General features: G+C 34.9%; 2 protein-coding genes across 6 annotated transcripts; both read left to right on the top strand.

The window, feature by feature from the left end:
* Window positions 1–639: 639 nt before the first annotated feature.
* On the top strand, window positions 640–6916 carry LOC110639122 (copper-transporting ATPase HMA4). Of its 4 annotated transcripts, none has more exons than XM_021789953.2 (9): window positions 640–917; window positions 1196–1520; window positions 1828–2573; window positions 2717–3188; window positions 3308–3475; window positions 4120–4374; window positions 4960–5082; window positions 5458–5943; window positions 6245–6916. In XM_021789953.2, the coding sequence occupies exons 2-9, from the start codon at window positions 1236–1238 to the stop codon at window positions 6635–6637; spliced, it is 2928 nt and encodes a 975-aa protein (XP_021645645.2). In that variant the 5' UTR covers window positions 640–917; window positions 1196–1235; the 3' UTR covers window positions 6638–6916. The 4 variants fall into 4 exon arrangements, with proteins under 4 accessions (XP_021645645.2, XP_057995230.1, XP_057995231.1 ...); XM_058139247.1 differs by having other exon boundaries at window positions 640–1034; XM_058139248.1 differs by having other exon boundaries at window positions 6207–6343.
* A 367-nt stretch (window positions 6917–7283) lies between these two features.
* LOC110639103 (uncharacterized) lies at window positions 7284–9978 on the top strand. Of its 2 annotated transcripts, none has more exons than XM_021789931.2 (2): window positions 7284–7649; window positions 7737–9978. In XM_021789931.2, the coding sequence occupies exon 2, from the start codon at window positions 8244–8246 to the stop codon at window positions 9558–9560; it is 1317 nt and encodes a 438-aa protein (XP_021645623.2). In that variant the 5' UTR covers window positions 7284–7649; window positions 7737–8243; the 3' UTR covers window positions 9561–9978. The 2 variants fall into 2 exon arrangements, with proteins under 2 accessions (XP_021645623.2, XP_021645630.2); XM_021789938.2 differs by having other exon boundaries at window positions 7286–7649; window positions 8193–9978.
* Window positions 9979–16697: the final 6719 nt, after the last annotated feature.

Genomic DNA, 16697 nt, shown 5'->3' with positions numbered 1-16697 from the left:
GGATTTGTGTGTATTTGACATGACATCATTTTATTTCCAATAATTAATATAGAAATTTATTATTTTCAAAATAATTAAAAATTATTAAAGTAAACTTCATTAATACTTACATTTTTTTTATTAAAAAAAGAATAAATAACACATGAATAGTAAGTGATGGGTTGTATGATGTAAGTCTAGTAGTTATTAATTATTTTGATAGTGATTAATTATTTGTAATTAAATATTAATAATTAATTATTTATATAATAATTTAAAATATAAATATTAAATAAAATAATTATTATATTAATTATTAAATATAAAAATAATAAATTTGATTAATTTACTTCCATAAAAAAATTATAAAGTAATTTTTTATAAATCAACTGTTTTACAAATCAACCCTTTGAATCTCTAAAACTAAAATAGATCTGTTTTAAAAGCTGTTGCATTCAATAATTTTTTATATAATTATTTAAAAATTATTTAAGGAGTAATTTGTATTTTGAAGGGGCCCGCCAAGAGGCAAAAGAAAATTTGATTTGATTGACATGCACCGCCACAATAGTTCGTGATGGTCAAAGTGCCCTAATTGCACGGTGGGAAGCGCGTGGGAACTGCGAACTATAAAAGACGTTAAGATTTCAAAAATTCAAAATGAAACAAGGCAACTGTATAATGCGACAAACCCCTGTTCTCAGGCCTTTCTGGGGCAACTTTCTTTCCCATTGCATCTCTATCTCTTCCTCTTTTGTAGTGGCCGACCTCTGACATATCTCTTCCCTACCAGCCCTAGTTTTCTGTTTTATCACTGGTTTTATAGTCCCCAATTTCTAATTGCCTTTTACAAATTCATCCAAAAGTGAAAACCCTAACAATCCCCTTTTTTCTCCACTCTCTCCCAAAGTGACGATTGAAGCCCGTTCTTTTCGGAGGTATATCATCAGTTGCCAGTTCTCTTGATAAGTATATTATCAGTTCTTTCTACAAATATCACAGGGTTGCCTTTATTTATTTATTTTTTATTCGTATGTAAAACGGCAGAAGTAGTGGTAACCACCGTCGATCCCTGTTCTATTTGTAGTTTGATTGATTTTGTAGAGATTCATATCCAGGAGTTGTTATCTCCTGTGCTTGTTATTTTTTGTGTTCAATTTTGGTTTCTTGTTGAACAAGCCAGTCTAAATTAAGGGTGATTCTTGTTATTTGTCAGTGCTTGACCGTCTTGGCCTGCTCATTTGTTGCTTACTCCGATGAGCTTGATCATTCAGAACAGTAAAATGGAAGTTAATGGAAGGGATGACCTCAAGGCACCTTTGCTGCAGCCTCCAGATGGTGTTGCAATTGCTGTCCCTAGAGAGAAGGATCACAGAGGTGAGAAGGTTAAAACAATTAAGTTCAAAATAGGGAATATCAAGTGCAGCTCCTGTGCAACATCCATAGAATCTGTGCTGGGAGAGCTTAATGGAGTTGAGAAGACTACTGTATCACCCCTTGATGGCCATACTGCTATCTCTTACATACCTGGCCTTGTTACTGTAAGTCGGCTTAACGAATTTATATAAGTTGTTATTTATGTTACTGTATCACCTCTTGATGGCCATGCTGCCATCTCTTACATACCTGACCTTGTTCTGTTTCTTTGCAAAATGTTTTGATTTGGTGATATTTTTAATGCAGATAAAGAGTTGTACTTTGATTTAGATTTAGATTTAGATCATACTCTGTTTAACTTGTCCGATTTGATTTTGAAAATTGTCTCTGGATCTTGTTTCCCTGCTAATTTGTATGGCTACCATGTATTATGGTTTTATAAATATTTATAAAAGAAATTTACTTTTATAGGCTCAGAAAATTAAGGAAACCATAGAAGATGCTGGATTTCCGGTTGATGATTTTCCAGAACAAGAAATATCAGTATGTCGGCTTAGGATTAAAGGAATGGCATGCACCAGCTGCTCTGAGTCGGTTGAACGTGCACTTCTTATGGCTAAAGGAGTTAAAAAAGCAGTGGTTGGTCTAGCTCTTGAAGAAGCAAAGGTTCACTTTGATTCGAACCTTACTGATACAGATCACATCATAGAAGCCGTAGAAGATGCCGGCTTTGGAGCTGAGCTTGTCAGTTCTGGGAATGATTTGAACAAAGTGCATCTGAAAATTGAAGAAATTAATTCCATAGAAGATGCCACCAATGTTCAAACCTTCCTTGAGTCATCACGAGGTGTGAATCATGTTGAAATGGACCTTGCAAAACATACGTTAACTGTTAGCTATGACCCAGACCTTACAGGTCCAAGATCTCTTATACAGTGCATTGAAGAAGCTTCCCCAGGTCCCGGCATTTACCATGCAAGCTTGTATGTGCCTCCAAGGCGAAGAGAAGCAGAGAGGCTGCAAGAAATTCGGACATATAGGAACCAATTTTTCATGAGTTGCCTTTTTTCAGTTCCAGTGTTTCTATTTTCCATGGTGCTTCCAATGCTTCATCCTTATGGTAACTGGTTAGAGTACAGGATTCAAAACATGCTTAGCATTGGGATGTTTCTTAGGTGGATTCTATGCACGCCTGTGCAGTTCATGGTTGGCCGAAGGTACTAAATAAGCATAATTTATATTACTTGATATTTTTAGTTGTACATTGAGAACTGATTATCTCTGTTATTGAGAAGTGTAGCTATATGCAGATAATTATAAAAACTCCATTAATCTTGTCTTGCTTAATGTCCTTTTTCAGGTTCTATGTGGGATCTTACCATGCATTGCGAAGGAAATCAGCTAATATGGATGTTTTGGTTGCACTAGGCACCAATGCTGCTTATTTTTACTCTGTATATATAGTGATAAAAGCAATGACTTCTAAGAAATTTGAAGGGCAAGATTTCTTTGAGACAAGTGCCATGTTGATATCCTTTATTCTTCTGGGAAAGTATTTGGAGGTTCTAGCTAAAGGAAAGACTTCAGATGCTTTAGCGAAGTTGACAGAACTTTCTCCTGATACGGCTTACCTGTTAACACGAGATAGTAATGGAAATGTTGTCTCAGAGATGGAAATCGTTACTGAACTGATACAAAGGAATGATATAATAAAGATTGTTCCAGGGGCAAAAGTCCCTGTTGATGGGATTGTCATAGATGGTCAAAGCCATGTGAATGAAAGTATGATCACAGGAGAGGCAAGGCCCATTGCTAAAAGACCTGGTGACAAGGTATCATTGGAGTCTATAAACTGTTGTATGTGACATTTGAGAAATAATAAAATGCTTAATGGAGATTCATCTTTCCTTTTTTTGGTAATTGGTAATCTCCTTGACGATGCATTTAATAGGTAATTGGTGGGACCATGAATGAGAATGGATGCTTACTGGTCAAGGCTACTCATGTTGGTTCAGAGACTGCACTTTCTCAAATTGTTCAACTTGTAGAAGCTGCTCAGCTTGCCAGGGCGCCTGTTCAGAAACTAGCAGACCAAATCTCCAAGTTTTTCGTTCCCACTGTCAGTAATTATATCCTTGATCTTCTCTTTCATCAAGTTTTGTTCATGATGACTGGTTTTTACTTGCCTATCAAAAAAGTCAACTATTTCTTTATATGGTAGAATATCAAGTACTTTGAGAGGACGTACTTCATGATAGAATATAATCAAAGTACCCTCTTTGTATCTTAGTTGTAGATTTTCCAATCTGGTCACTGTAAAGTATCAGCTAGAACAAACAAGAGTGAGACTGGATGAGAAAAGAAAAGAGTAAGGTGGGAAGAGAATAGAGATTTAGAGAAAAGAGAGAATATTATTGATTGAATTCTTGAATGAATCTGTACAGGTATCAGTCCACACTATATATTCTCAACAGTAACTGCTCCCTAACAGTTTTAGACAACTAAAACCACCTCCAGCAGATCTGAGCTGTTTCTAGAAATTCCCTTCAAAAAGCAGTTACACTAATTTCCCTCCAAAACTTCTCAACTACCCGAAACAATAATAACTCAACTACTATTACTTCTTAACATTCTTCCTTCTTTTCCTATAGTATGTGACAGTCACTTGCCCATTTTCTTCTTGTATGGAAGTATTCAAGATTCTTAGATTTTTATGTGACTGTACCTTTAATTAGCCATTGGTAATTGGTCAACTCCTTTCAGGTTGTTATTGCAGCCTTTGTAACATGGCTGGGATGGTTTATTCCTGGAGAAGCTGGTCTTTACCCTAGACATTGGATACCAAAAGCGATGGACGGATTTGAGCTTGCCCTGCAGTTTGGTATATCCGTATTGGTGGTTGCATGTCCATGTGCCCTAGGGCTAGCAACACCAACAGCGGTCATGGTTGCCACAGGTAAAGGTGCTTCTCAAGGTGTGCTCATCAAAGGTGGAGATGCACTTGAAAAGGCATACAAGGTAAGGCCTCTGTTAGTGTTAAAAAATTTAACTCTTTAACATACTTTGGGTTTAAAGAAATAAAGGTGCAGCTTTTCATGCTTTTAATTTACTTAGCAAAGTCTGATCCAGTGATCCTTACTAGCTTTGCCCTCTAAGAAAATCAATCTCTCTTCTACTTTTCCAATGGTGAAAAATAGATGATAGATAGAATTCATATTCAGTTAATTATGGCTGTTTTTCCCAGAAAGAAAAGCATAGAGGCAGTGCAAGTAGTTAGTGTCGCCCTGTTAAGGCTTTAGGCTTGTGATTTCCAGTAGAGTTCTTAAGTACAAATCATAAGAGGGTAGAGGGGATTATGGGAACGGGAAGGGCTACCCTTTGTATAGCTCACCAATTAACCGTAACAAAGGGCAGTTATTGTCTTTACATTTCATGTTTTTATCACTATTTTTGGATACAGCAACAGAAAGTGACCACTTGTGCTTGCTGCAGTTATGTTGCATTAATTGTTATCATATGATCCCTAGGGTCACACAGCTCACGTAAAATTGCCTTCTAGATGTTTGTTTTTTAAAACCAGATTGTGTTCTTTCCATGCTGCAGGTGAAAACAGTTGTCTTTGACAAGACAGGTACATTAACAGTTGGAAAACCAGTGGTAGTTAGTGCTGTGCTTTTTTCCAGTTTCTCAATGGAGGAATTTTGTGACATGGCTACTGCTGCTGAGGTGGGTATCCATATTGTGAACGCTGTTCTGATATGAAAGCTACAAGATTGAAATGAAACTTTTACTCACAAATACTAAGTGGGAATTTTATTTTTCATAAACTTGGTTTTTGCTGGAGTGACAGGTGGGTTTGAAGTTTGTTGGGAACAACACTTCTACAATGAAAAATAAGTAAATTCAATTTTTTTTTTGAGACTAATTTTGAAGTATTTTGGATAATTCTCAAGTTGCTGGCATATTGAGAGTGTATGTTAGTCATGAAAATACACATAATAATAATATTGTGGAAAAACTATATTTTTTATGAGTTCCTGCTGGCTGCTGCCACTGAAGCAGTGATAAATTTTGAGATTTGTTTTTATCCCCAATCCTCAGGCGAATAGTGAACACCCAATAGCAAAAGCTGTGGTGGAGCATGCTAAGAGGATACGCCAGAAGATTGGGTCTAGCACAGAACATGTTGCAGAGGCTAAAGACTTTGAGGTGCACACTGGAGCTGGGGTGAGTGGAAAAGTGGGTGAAAAAATGGTTTTGGTTGGGAATAAGAGGCTCATGCAGGCTAGTAATGTCACAGTTGGTACTGAGGTTGAGAACTACATTTCAGAAAATGAAAGGCTGGCTAGAACATGCGTGCTAGTTTCTATTGATGGAAAAATTGCAGGAGCATTTGCCGTTACTGATCCAGTAAAGCCAGAAGCTGAGCGTGTCATCTCCTTTCTTCATTCCATGGGCATTTCGGCCATCATGGTGACTGGTGATAATTGGGCTACAGCGGCTGCCATTGCAAAGGAGGTTGGAATTAAAAAGGTGTTCGCGGAGACGGATCCAATGGGAAAGGCAGATAGAATCAAAGACTTGCAGGTATACTTGCTTTTACATGGTTATTGCTAAATTAATAAATAAATAAACAAATAACCATGAACCATCAATGACACACAATGCACCATGAAATATAAAAGTACAAAATGAACTATTTAGGTCTGTTTTAAATATAAGGAACAAAAGAATTCTCTGGATTCGGAGGGCAGGAATGGGGAATGGCTCTCCTGCACCTCCTCCTCCCTGCCCTGTTTCTACTCCTATATTGAAATGATTGAACAGTCATCCATTGGGTATGCTCACAGGTGGTGGTTAAGGTGTGAAATATTTGAACTGATTGCAGGGAAAAGGGATGACTGTGGCCATGGTGGGAGATGGAATAAATGACTCGCCAGCCTTGGTTGCAGCTGATGTTGGCATGGCAATTGGTGCTGGCACCGATGTAGCCATAGAGGCAGCTGATATAGTTCTTATCAAAAGCAACTTAGAAGATGTCGTTACAGCCATAGATCTATCCAGAAAGACCATTTTGCGCATTCGGCTAAACTATGTATGGGCCCTTGGTTATAACATACTTGGTATGCCTATTGCTGCTGGAATACTGTACCCATTCACTGGAATTCGTTTGCCACCTTGGCTTGCTGGTGCTTGCATGGCTGCCTCATCGATTAGTGTTGTTTGTTCTTCGCTACTATTGCAGTCTTATAAGAAACCTTTGCACGTTACAAATTCTTGATGGCAAATTTATGATAATACTATCTGAAAACCTGAATTAATTGTAGCTAAGGTTAGCTTTTAAGCTTTCATTGCTGTAATTGTAAACAGGTGTATCAGTGCATGCAGTAGTCCTTTTATTAATGTAAGATCCTCTTGGTTCTTCCACGGCATAGGTGGATTAGGTGTATCAATGCATGCAGTAGTCCATGTAATAATGTAAGAATTAAGATCCTCTTGATTCTTCCACAACATAGGTGGATTTTTCTTATCTCAAGATGAGAAAGTTGTTTATTGTTCATGATAATAAGTCCGTCATTGATCCCATTATGATCCACGAAGAAAGTGTGTATATTCGATATGCATATAATGATCGAATCGGATAATTATTCATCGGAATGAGCAATTATATATCATTTGGGTTACTTTTTTTATCTTTATAATTATTTATTTTAATTTTAAATAAAAATATTTTACTATTTAAAAATTTATTTTTCTCTTCTTTTTCTTTTTAATATTAAAAAAAATAAAGAAAAAATTAATAAAAATTTTTATTTTATTTTCTTTCCTTTCTTATTTTGCCCCTTTATTTTCTTTGTCCTTTAACAAAGTTTCCAGATATAAGCAGAGAGAAAATTAATAGAAATTGCAAAACTTGCAAGCCAAAAATTATGATTTTTAATTATATCTAAATTATTCATAAAATTATCATATTTCGTTTTATGTATATAACAATTTATTTATTTTTTTAATAAAATTAAATAAAAAAAAAGACAATTTTAACAAGGAAGTATCAATGTCCTTCGCCGGTCATAAAGCCATTTTCAACGGCAACAAATAGCTGACACGTAGAATATCTGGCGATCTTTGCGCGGCCTGCTACCAAATCTCTTCTCTTCTCTGTGCTCCAACTTCAACATTCGTTCTCTCCGAGATTTTTTTTTTTACTATTTTTTTAAATTTCTGTTTCAGCGAAAATAGTCTCTGTTTCCCTCATTCAGACAGTGAAATCTCCATTGTGGATCATTTCAAAGGTAAGCTTGAAATAGCTTTTCTTTTATAGTTTTACTATTTTTAGATTTGTGTCATTGCATTGATCAAGTGCTTGTTTAATTTCCAAGTTTCAGTCTTCATTTCCAAGAATCTGTGAACACTGGAATGGATTGTTGGGTCTTGTTGGGAATCTGGATTTAACTTCACTTATCAAGGGTCTCTTTTCTATGTTGTACAGTTTTGGGTTTGTGAGAATGATGAAAGATTCAGTTCGTGATATTCTTTTATATGGTTAGGACCTGGTATAATCTCGATTGAGTTTATAGGATTTTTGTGGGATTTTGCTTTTTATGTTTGCCAGTTATTTAGTTGCTAAGAAAATGGAAAAAAATGAAAGGAGGTGGAATCTTGGTTTTGTGGGATTTTGCTTTTATGCCCTATCGTGTTTTTAAGTTTCTAAAAATGGCGATATCAGCTGAGCCAAGTACTTACTTTAGGTTTAGTTAAGTGGGTTTGTTGCTTTCTTGAACATTGAATATGTGGAATATGTGAAATTTGAGATTTTAGATTTTTTTCTTTCTCAGTGAACGAAGAGCATTAGGATTTTGGAATTTTGGGATTCAGTTTGTCGACATATGGATACTTCAGGGTTGGGAGGGCGGTTTTTGTCAGGTCCAACCAGTGGATTATTAGACCTTGAATCGCCAATTCATCGTCGAAATCATATGAATTTAATGGGTGGGCTTGATAATGATCATCAAACCATGGGGCTAATGGAAGTGAAAGGTTCAATCCCAAAAGGATATTCAGCAAATTTCAATAAAGGGAAAGCACTTAGCCCTCTTGATGCCACAAATAATGGCAATGCGAGTGAAGATGATGAGCCAAGCTTTACAGACGACGGGAATGGTGAGAGCACTAGTGGGGCTAAGAGTAAGAATGGATCCCCATGGCAGCGAATGAAATGGACAGATAATGTGGTTAGGCTTCTGATAGCAGTGGTTGCTTGTGTGGGTGATGATGGTGCATTTGAGGGTGTTGACAGGCTTAAGAGGAAATCTGGGATTCTGCAGAAGAAAGGTAAGTGGAAAACAGTGTCGAAGATAATGATCAGTAAGGGCTGTCATGTTTCGCCACAACAGTGTGAGGATAAGTTTAATGATTTGAATAAGAGGTACAAAAGGTTGAATGATATTCTTGGAAGGGGAACCAGTTGTAGAGTGGTGGAGAACCCTGCTCTTATGGATTCAAAGCCTCATCTTTCCGCTAAGGCAAAGGATGATGTTAGAAAGATATTGAACTCAAAACATTTATTTTATAAGGAAATGTGTGCTTACCATAATGGACAGAGGATACCCAACTGCCAAGATCTTGATCTACAAGGCTGCTCACTACCCCTTGAAAGGTGCTCAAAAGACAACAATGGCTCGGAGAAAGAGGAAGCTGAGGGTCATGATGATAGTGATGATGATGAATCGGATAATGAAGATGACAGTAATGCTAATGAGGATGGGGAGAGGATGGGCAAGTATGAGAGGAATAAAGTAAATGAAGAGGATGCCCATCTTTGGTCTCAATCAGGTGGATGCGGTGGCTTTGACGTTGAAATGGCTCAAGATCCTACGGTGTCATTATGGGAGAAAAAGGAGTCGGTTAAGAAACAGAAGTTGCAACTTCTGGAGCAGAGAGTCAGCATCCAGGCTCAAGCGTTTGAGCTTGAGAAGCAACGCTTCAAGTGGTTGAGATACTGCAGCAAGAAAGATAGGGAGTTTGAGAGATTAAGGCTAGAAAATGAGAGGATGAGACTAGAGAATGAGCAAAGCATATTGCAACTGAGGCAGAAGCAACTGGAAATGGATTTCAGGAGCTCAAAAACATCTCGAGACCCCACTTCCCTCGGTGTTGACAAAATGCAAGCAAGAGATCAAATTGATCTGGGAAGGCATCAATAGATCCTTCAAAGTTTGAAGAACTGACAATCCACTCCCGCTATCTTTTATGGTTGTCCCTGGTGGAACTTTCCTAGCTTTGTGTAAATGGATTGCATACCACGTGTATTACTTTAGATTAACCTTAGGAATGTCTGAAGCAGGAGGGTGCCAAATCTCTGTTCAAGGGTGCTGGTTCAAACATCCTTGGTGCAATTGCAGGTACTGGTGCCCTTGCGGGATATGACGAGCTTCAGGTCATTGTGTTAGGAAGTTTGGTTCTGACGGGGCTGATAGATTAAGATCGCCAGCACTTTCCTTCATTCTTTTGTACTTTAATCTGACGGGTTAAACGTTGTTTTAGTTTTTGAAGAATTTTGTTCTGTTGTGCTCATTGATTTTTTAATACATATATTTGGTTTAGACGTCATTATGTATATAATTTTTTGTACACTGGTTTTATGCAATAATTTTTAAACACTTATTTTAGTGTCTGTTTAGAGTTGAAATTATTTTTTAAATAAAAATATTATTTTAAATGTTGTTAAAAAATTAATTTAAAAAAATTATTTTATAATTTTAATATTATTATAATTAAAATTTATTAAATTTAATTTTAAATTATTTTTTAATATATTTTAATAATTATATTTAAAAAAATAATTTTATCGTTAAGTAGGCTTGAATTACACTAGAATGATTCTATATTCTATAAACAATGTAAATTAGAAATGACAACAAATAGAATTGTTGTGAAAATTGCACTATTAATAAAATTACAATGTTATGAGTTTTAATAATTTAATTACTGTCACGATCCAAAATTTTGAACCGTGACCGACGCATAATTTAAGTATTCTTAAATCATGCAAGCCTTATCAGAGTATCTTGAATGAATATATTGTCACTTACTAATCCCAAAAATAGATAAAATCCAAATAAATAAAATACTGAATAAACATCATAAATATCCCATAATTAAACTGCGGAGTCTCTACAGATTTCAAATAAAAACTTAAACTGTTCAATAAACTAAACTAATTATTAGCCCAAGAAAACATGAATTCGGACATACCATGAGAACAAATCAAAGTTGTCCCTCTCCAGAAAATGGACTGAATATTTGGATCATTTGCGAATTCTACCGATATGAAACAAATAATGCAGAGAAAACGTGGTTTGAGCTAAATGCTCAGTGAATGATAATTATAGTACACAACGGAATAGGAACAGCCAGACGCTTGATTAATTTCACAATAAATTTTCTATTCGATAAATTCATGCTCATACTGTCAAAATCATTAATAAAATAACTTCATAAAACATATATATATATAAGAAATTCATTCAATAAAAATTTTATGGTACAGTGCACCAGGGTGATGATACCCACATCACCAAAGGCCAGATGGTAAGCGCGCTACCAGATATTAGATACCTTCCTCCTCCTTCACAGATATCAATGCATATGATACTAATGCAACCCATAAACTGCAATGATGCATGACTCGACAATGCAACCTAATACCGTGATAGTCCACACGGCAGGGCGGATAACGAAAATGAATCGGGCATAGGTACCAATTCAAAATAGAAAATCAATTTGTACAAATCAATCAAAATCAATAAAAAATTTCAGATAGCAAATAATAACTGATAGTGCAATTCTAATAGTGTATTTCAATAGTTTCAGAGAGTCAATAAAATCAAATCAATCTCAAATCAATTCAGTAACACATCGGTAAATTTTATAGTCAAATATCAATCAATATAAATACATTAAAGGCCTGTTCCCGGAATCCTAATGGGTCTGATGCAGAGATAGTTGACAAAATCAATTATTTAATCAAAATCGAAATAAAATTCAATAATAAAATAAAACTCTAGAAAATCACATATAAAATAATTGTTAAAATATTTATTTAAAATTTCATTTAATAACAAACTTAACGCTAAAAAATTTTAAAAGGGACTAAAACGGTGCCATGTATTATAATTACTACTCACCTGGAACCTTCAAGACAATAGTTATTTCAATGGAAGAGAGACAATTTCAACTGACTGATTGAATATTCAAATCTCCTACACACTAAAAATATTATAGAAAAATATCAAACAATAATAAAATATAATAACTTATATATATATATATATATATATATATATATATATATATATATATATATATATACATACATACATACACGTGCAGGGACGTGGACGAACAGGGACGCTTCCAATTGCTTCCAATATATATATATATAATCTAAATTCAAAGTTATCGTTTTACAGTAATTATGATCAATTCAATTCAGTATCAATAGTCAAAGAGAAGAAAAATAAATTTATAGAGTAGTTGTAACGGTTTAAGGAGAGAAAATAAAATCAAATTTACCTATTATTGAACAAAAAAATGAGAATTTTTACTTTGAAAACATAATCAAAGGTGATGAATTGAGAAATAAAAATTTAAAAATTATCTGCGAACTTCAAATTATAAATACTAAATTTTTATATTTATATATATATATATATGTACATATATAACAATAATTTAAAAGATAATGAAAATACCTGTTGAGAGTATTTTGATAGAAAAAGGAGGTGACAAACAGGTTTTGAGAGCAAAGTTTAGCAGAAGAGATGATTATGGTATATATATATTTCAAGAGTTCTATTAGGTGTAGAATAGGATAAAAGTTATTGTTGAACTGGGTTGTTCAGATTGCAGATATATATTTAATTTCAAAAATAATATATATATATATATATATATCTAAAAATAAATAAGCAGACCATCCAATAAAATATATATATTTTTTATAAATATATTAAATTATTGTTAGCTAATTAAAATAAAATAATAATAAATAATAATATATATGGGTTTCCACATACTTCCCCCCTTAAAAAAAAATTCGGTCCCCGAATTTGAATAGACAAAATTCTAACATGAAAGATCAAATAAGTGAGGATATTTGGCTCGTATTTCAGATTCTGCCTCCCATGTGGCTTCACTACTTGAGTGATTATGCCACAAGACTTTGATCAAAGCCACTTCTTTAGACCGGAGTTTCCTAATTTGTCGATCTAAAATCTTTACTGGTTGCTCCTCATATGACATATCATCCCTAAATTGCATGGTTTGAGGTTGTAAAACATGAGATGGATCTGGTACATACTTCCTAAGCATAGAAATATGGAAAACTGGATGTACATGTGCAAAACTAGGTGGAAGGGCTAAACGGTAAGCAACTGCTCCAATTCTCTCCAAAATTTCAAATGGACCAATAAAACGAAGACTAAGCTTTCCTTTTTTCCCAAATCTCATGATTTATTTCATAGGTGAAACTCTCAGAAATACATGATCACTAACTATAAACTCTACATCTTTACGCTTAGGGTCAGCATAACTTCTCTGTCGACTTTGAGCAGTAAAAAAATCTATCACGAATTAGCCGAACCTTCTCTGAAATTAACTGTATCAACTTTGGTCTAGTAAGCCTTCTTTCTCCAACTTCATCCCAACAAATTGGTGGCCTTTACGTTCATAATGCCTCATATAGAGCCATCTCTATACTTGCCTGATAACTGTTATTATAAGCAAACTCCACTAAAGGCAAATGATGATTCCAATAGCCACCAAAATTCATAACACATGCACGAAGCATGTCCTCTAACGTCTGTATTGTCTTTTCTGACTGTCCATCTGTCTGAAGGTGAAAAGCAGTACTAAAGTCTACTCGTGTTCCCAAAGCTTCTTGAAATTTATTCCAAAATCGAGAAGTAAACTGAGTACCACGATCAGAGACAATAGAAACTGGAACACCATGAAGACTACCAATCTTGTCTATATACAACTGTGCAAGTTTAGCAAAGTTATATGTAGTCTTCACAGGAAGGAAATAAGCAGATTTTGTCAATCTATCCACTATCACCTAGATTGCATTGTAACCACCTCGTGTACTAGGTAAACCCACAACAAAGTCCATACTAATGTGCTCCCACTTCCACTCAGGGATAGGCAACGACTGAAGTAACCCAGATGGTCTCTGATGTTCTGCCTTAACCTGCTGACAAGTGAAATATTTAGCAACAAAGTCTGCAATATCCCTCTTTATGCCACCCCACCAATAATGCTCCTTTAAATCACGGTACATCTTAGTTGAACCTGGGTGTACTGTGTAAGCAGAATGGTGTGCCTTCTCCATGATTTCTCTTCTCAACTCATCAACATTGGGGACACAAAGTCTAGTGCCATAACGAAGAACTCCATCATCATTCAACATGAACCCTTGAGCTTGGCCTTGATGAATACTATCTATAATCTCACACAGCTGAGAATCCCTCTTCTGAGCAGCCTTAATTTGATCACTCAAGATAGGCCTAACTCGAAAATGTGTTAAGAATGATCCAGCTATGATTTCAAACTCTACTCCCTGATCTAGCAACTCATGCAATTCACCAATCAGAGGCCTCATCTTGGTAGATATATGGGCTAAACTACCAGAAGACTTCCTGCTTAGAGCATCAGCTACCACATTAGCTTTTCCAGAGTGATACTGTATGGTGTAATCATAATCCTTCAGCAATTCTACCCATCTCCTTTGCTTAAGATTAAGATCACGTTGGTCAAAGATGTATTTGAGACTTTTGTGATCAGTGAAGATTTCACAAGTCTCACCATACAGATAGTGCCTCTAGATTTTTAAAGCAAAAATTACAGTAGCCATTTTCAAATCATGAGTTGGATAATTCTGCTCGTGCCTTTTTCAACTGACGAGAAGCATATGCAATAACCCGTCCATGCTGCATCAAAACACATCCTAAATCAATCCTAGAAGCATCACAATACACTGCATAACCCCTTGATCTAGACGGAAGGGCTAACACTGGTGCTGTAGTTAAACGAGTCTTAAGCTCCTAAAAACTTTTTTTTCACAAGCCTCAGACCACTGAAATTTCACATTATTCTGTGTCAACTTAGTTAAAGGTGCTGCAATACGAGAGAAGTCTTGAATAAACCGTCTATAATACCCTGCTAAACCCAAGAAACTACGAATCTCTGACATAGTTGTGGGTCTAGGCCAATGAAGCACTACCTCAACTTTCTTCTTATCAACGCACACCCCATCCTTAGATACTGTATGGCCTAGGAAAGCCACACTATCTAACCAGAACTCAGATTTTGAGAACTTGGCATATAGCTTGTGTTCTCGTAAGGTCTGAAGGATAATTCTCAAATGTTGCTCATGCTCCTCTTTACTCTTTGAGTATACTAGAATGTCATCGATGAACACTATAACAAATTGATCTAAGAAAGGCTTAAAAACTCTATTCATGAGATCCATAAAAGCGGCTGGAGCATTGGTAAGACCAAAAGACATTACAAGAAATTCATATTGTCCATACCTAGTCCTAAAGGCCGTCTTGAGTATGTCTTCTTTCTTGACCCTCAATTGATGATACCCAGATCGAAGATCAATCTTAGAAAAATACTTTGCATCTTGAAGTTGGTCAAATAGGTCATCTATGCATGGGAGAGGATACTTATTATGCACAGTCACCTTATTCAATTGCCTATAATCAATGTACATTCTCAAAGACCCATCCTTCTTCCGCACAAATAACACAGAAGCACCCCATGGAGAAACACTAGGGCAAATAAACTCCTTATCTAGTAGGTCCTGTAGCTGCTCCTTCAACTCCTTAAGTTATGTGGGTGCCATACTATAAGGTGGCATAGATATGGGCTCAGTTCCGGGAACTAAGTCTATACCAAACTCTACCTCTCGCTCCGGGGGTAAACCTGATAAATCTTCTGGAAACACATCAGGAAACTCCTTAACCACTGCAACATTCTCCAAACCTACACCTTCTACCTGAACATCTCTAACATAAGCTAGATACCCCTTATACCTCTTTCGCAATAATCGTCTAGCACTCACTACTGAGATAAAATTACTAGAGGCTATACTGCGATCTCCCTGAAATTGAAATTCTTCCTCCCCAGGAATTTTAAAGAGTACAACTTTATTATGACAATCCAATGAAACGTGATAAGTAGCTAACCAATCCATGCTTAAAATCTCATCAAACTCAAATATATCTAAAGAAATAAGATCTGTAGCTAATTTCCTATCTCCAATGTGAACTATACATCCCCTATACACCATATCAGTGTCTATTGCGTTCCTCATAGGTGTTCATACAGATAAAGGATACTCTAACAAAGTAGGTGGTGTACTAAATATCATGGAAAAGTATGGAGAAACAAAGAAATTATTGTGCCCCAGTCTTAGCCATAGGCGTCTGTTCAGATTTTTGATTAATAGTTTGAGGTGGTACCTCCCTTGTTGGATCAAGGTTTGCACCATTAAGACCCTTGGCCCTAGCTCTCCTCTTATGTTTAACAGACTCAGGCACCTATTCATTTTAATAAACAAGTATTAAATCTGAAAATGTGAGCCAAATTAAGACAGGTGAAAAAGTACGAAGGACGCAGATATCTAAAGCAATGATAAATTTAAACACTTTTTTTTAAAACAATTTTCTGATTTTAATAATTTATATTTAAATTAATTAATATTTTTTTTCCTTTTAAATTATTAAAAATTTTTTTTTTTTTTTTAAATTTTTTTTTTTTTGGATTTTATTTTTTAATTTATTTTAAAAAAAAAATAAATTTTCAAAATTTGCAAGTTTTTTTTTTTTTTTAGAAATTAAACTCTTTCACAATCAAAATTTTCAATTTCTCAATCACACAATTTCTCATAAATTCAAAGTTCAAAATCACAATCAATCTTCATCATTTCTCAAATCATTCACAAACAATATTCATCAAAAAAATAATCAATTTAACAATTTTCAAACATAATTATTTCTTTTCAAAAAATTAATTATAATATAAATAAATACAAATTTTTACATTCCAAAAAATTCAAAACACACATAAATATTTTTTAAATCCATACAACAATCAAAATAAATTTTTAATAATTATTTTATATGATTTTGGTATCATGCATTACAAAAATCAAAATATTCTCCCTAATCTCTATCATCTCTCAATCAATCATCCTCTATAGCTAAGTAATTATGACAAATAAATAAAAATTAATCTCTATCGCCTAACAACTATACAAAAACACTAAAATCATA

This window comes from Hevea brasiliensis, chromosome 17, assembly GCF_030052815.1.
Source record: "Hevea brasiliensis isolate MT/VB/25A 57/8 chromosome 17, ASM3005281v1, whole genome shotgun sequence".
NCBI classification, from domain to species: Eukaryota; Viridiplantae; Streptophyta; class Magnoliopsida; order Malpighiales; family Euphorbiaceae; genus Hevea; species Hevea brasiliensis.
The sequence above is the reverse complement of the archived record's forward strand: the minus strand, read 5'-3'. Positions and strand labels throughout refer to the sequence as shown.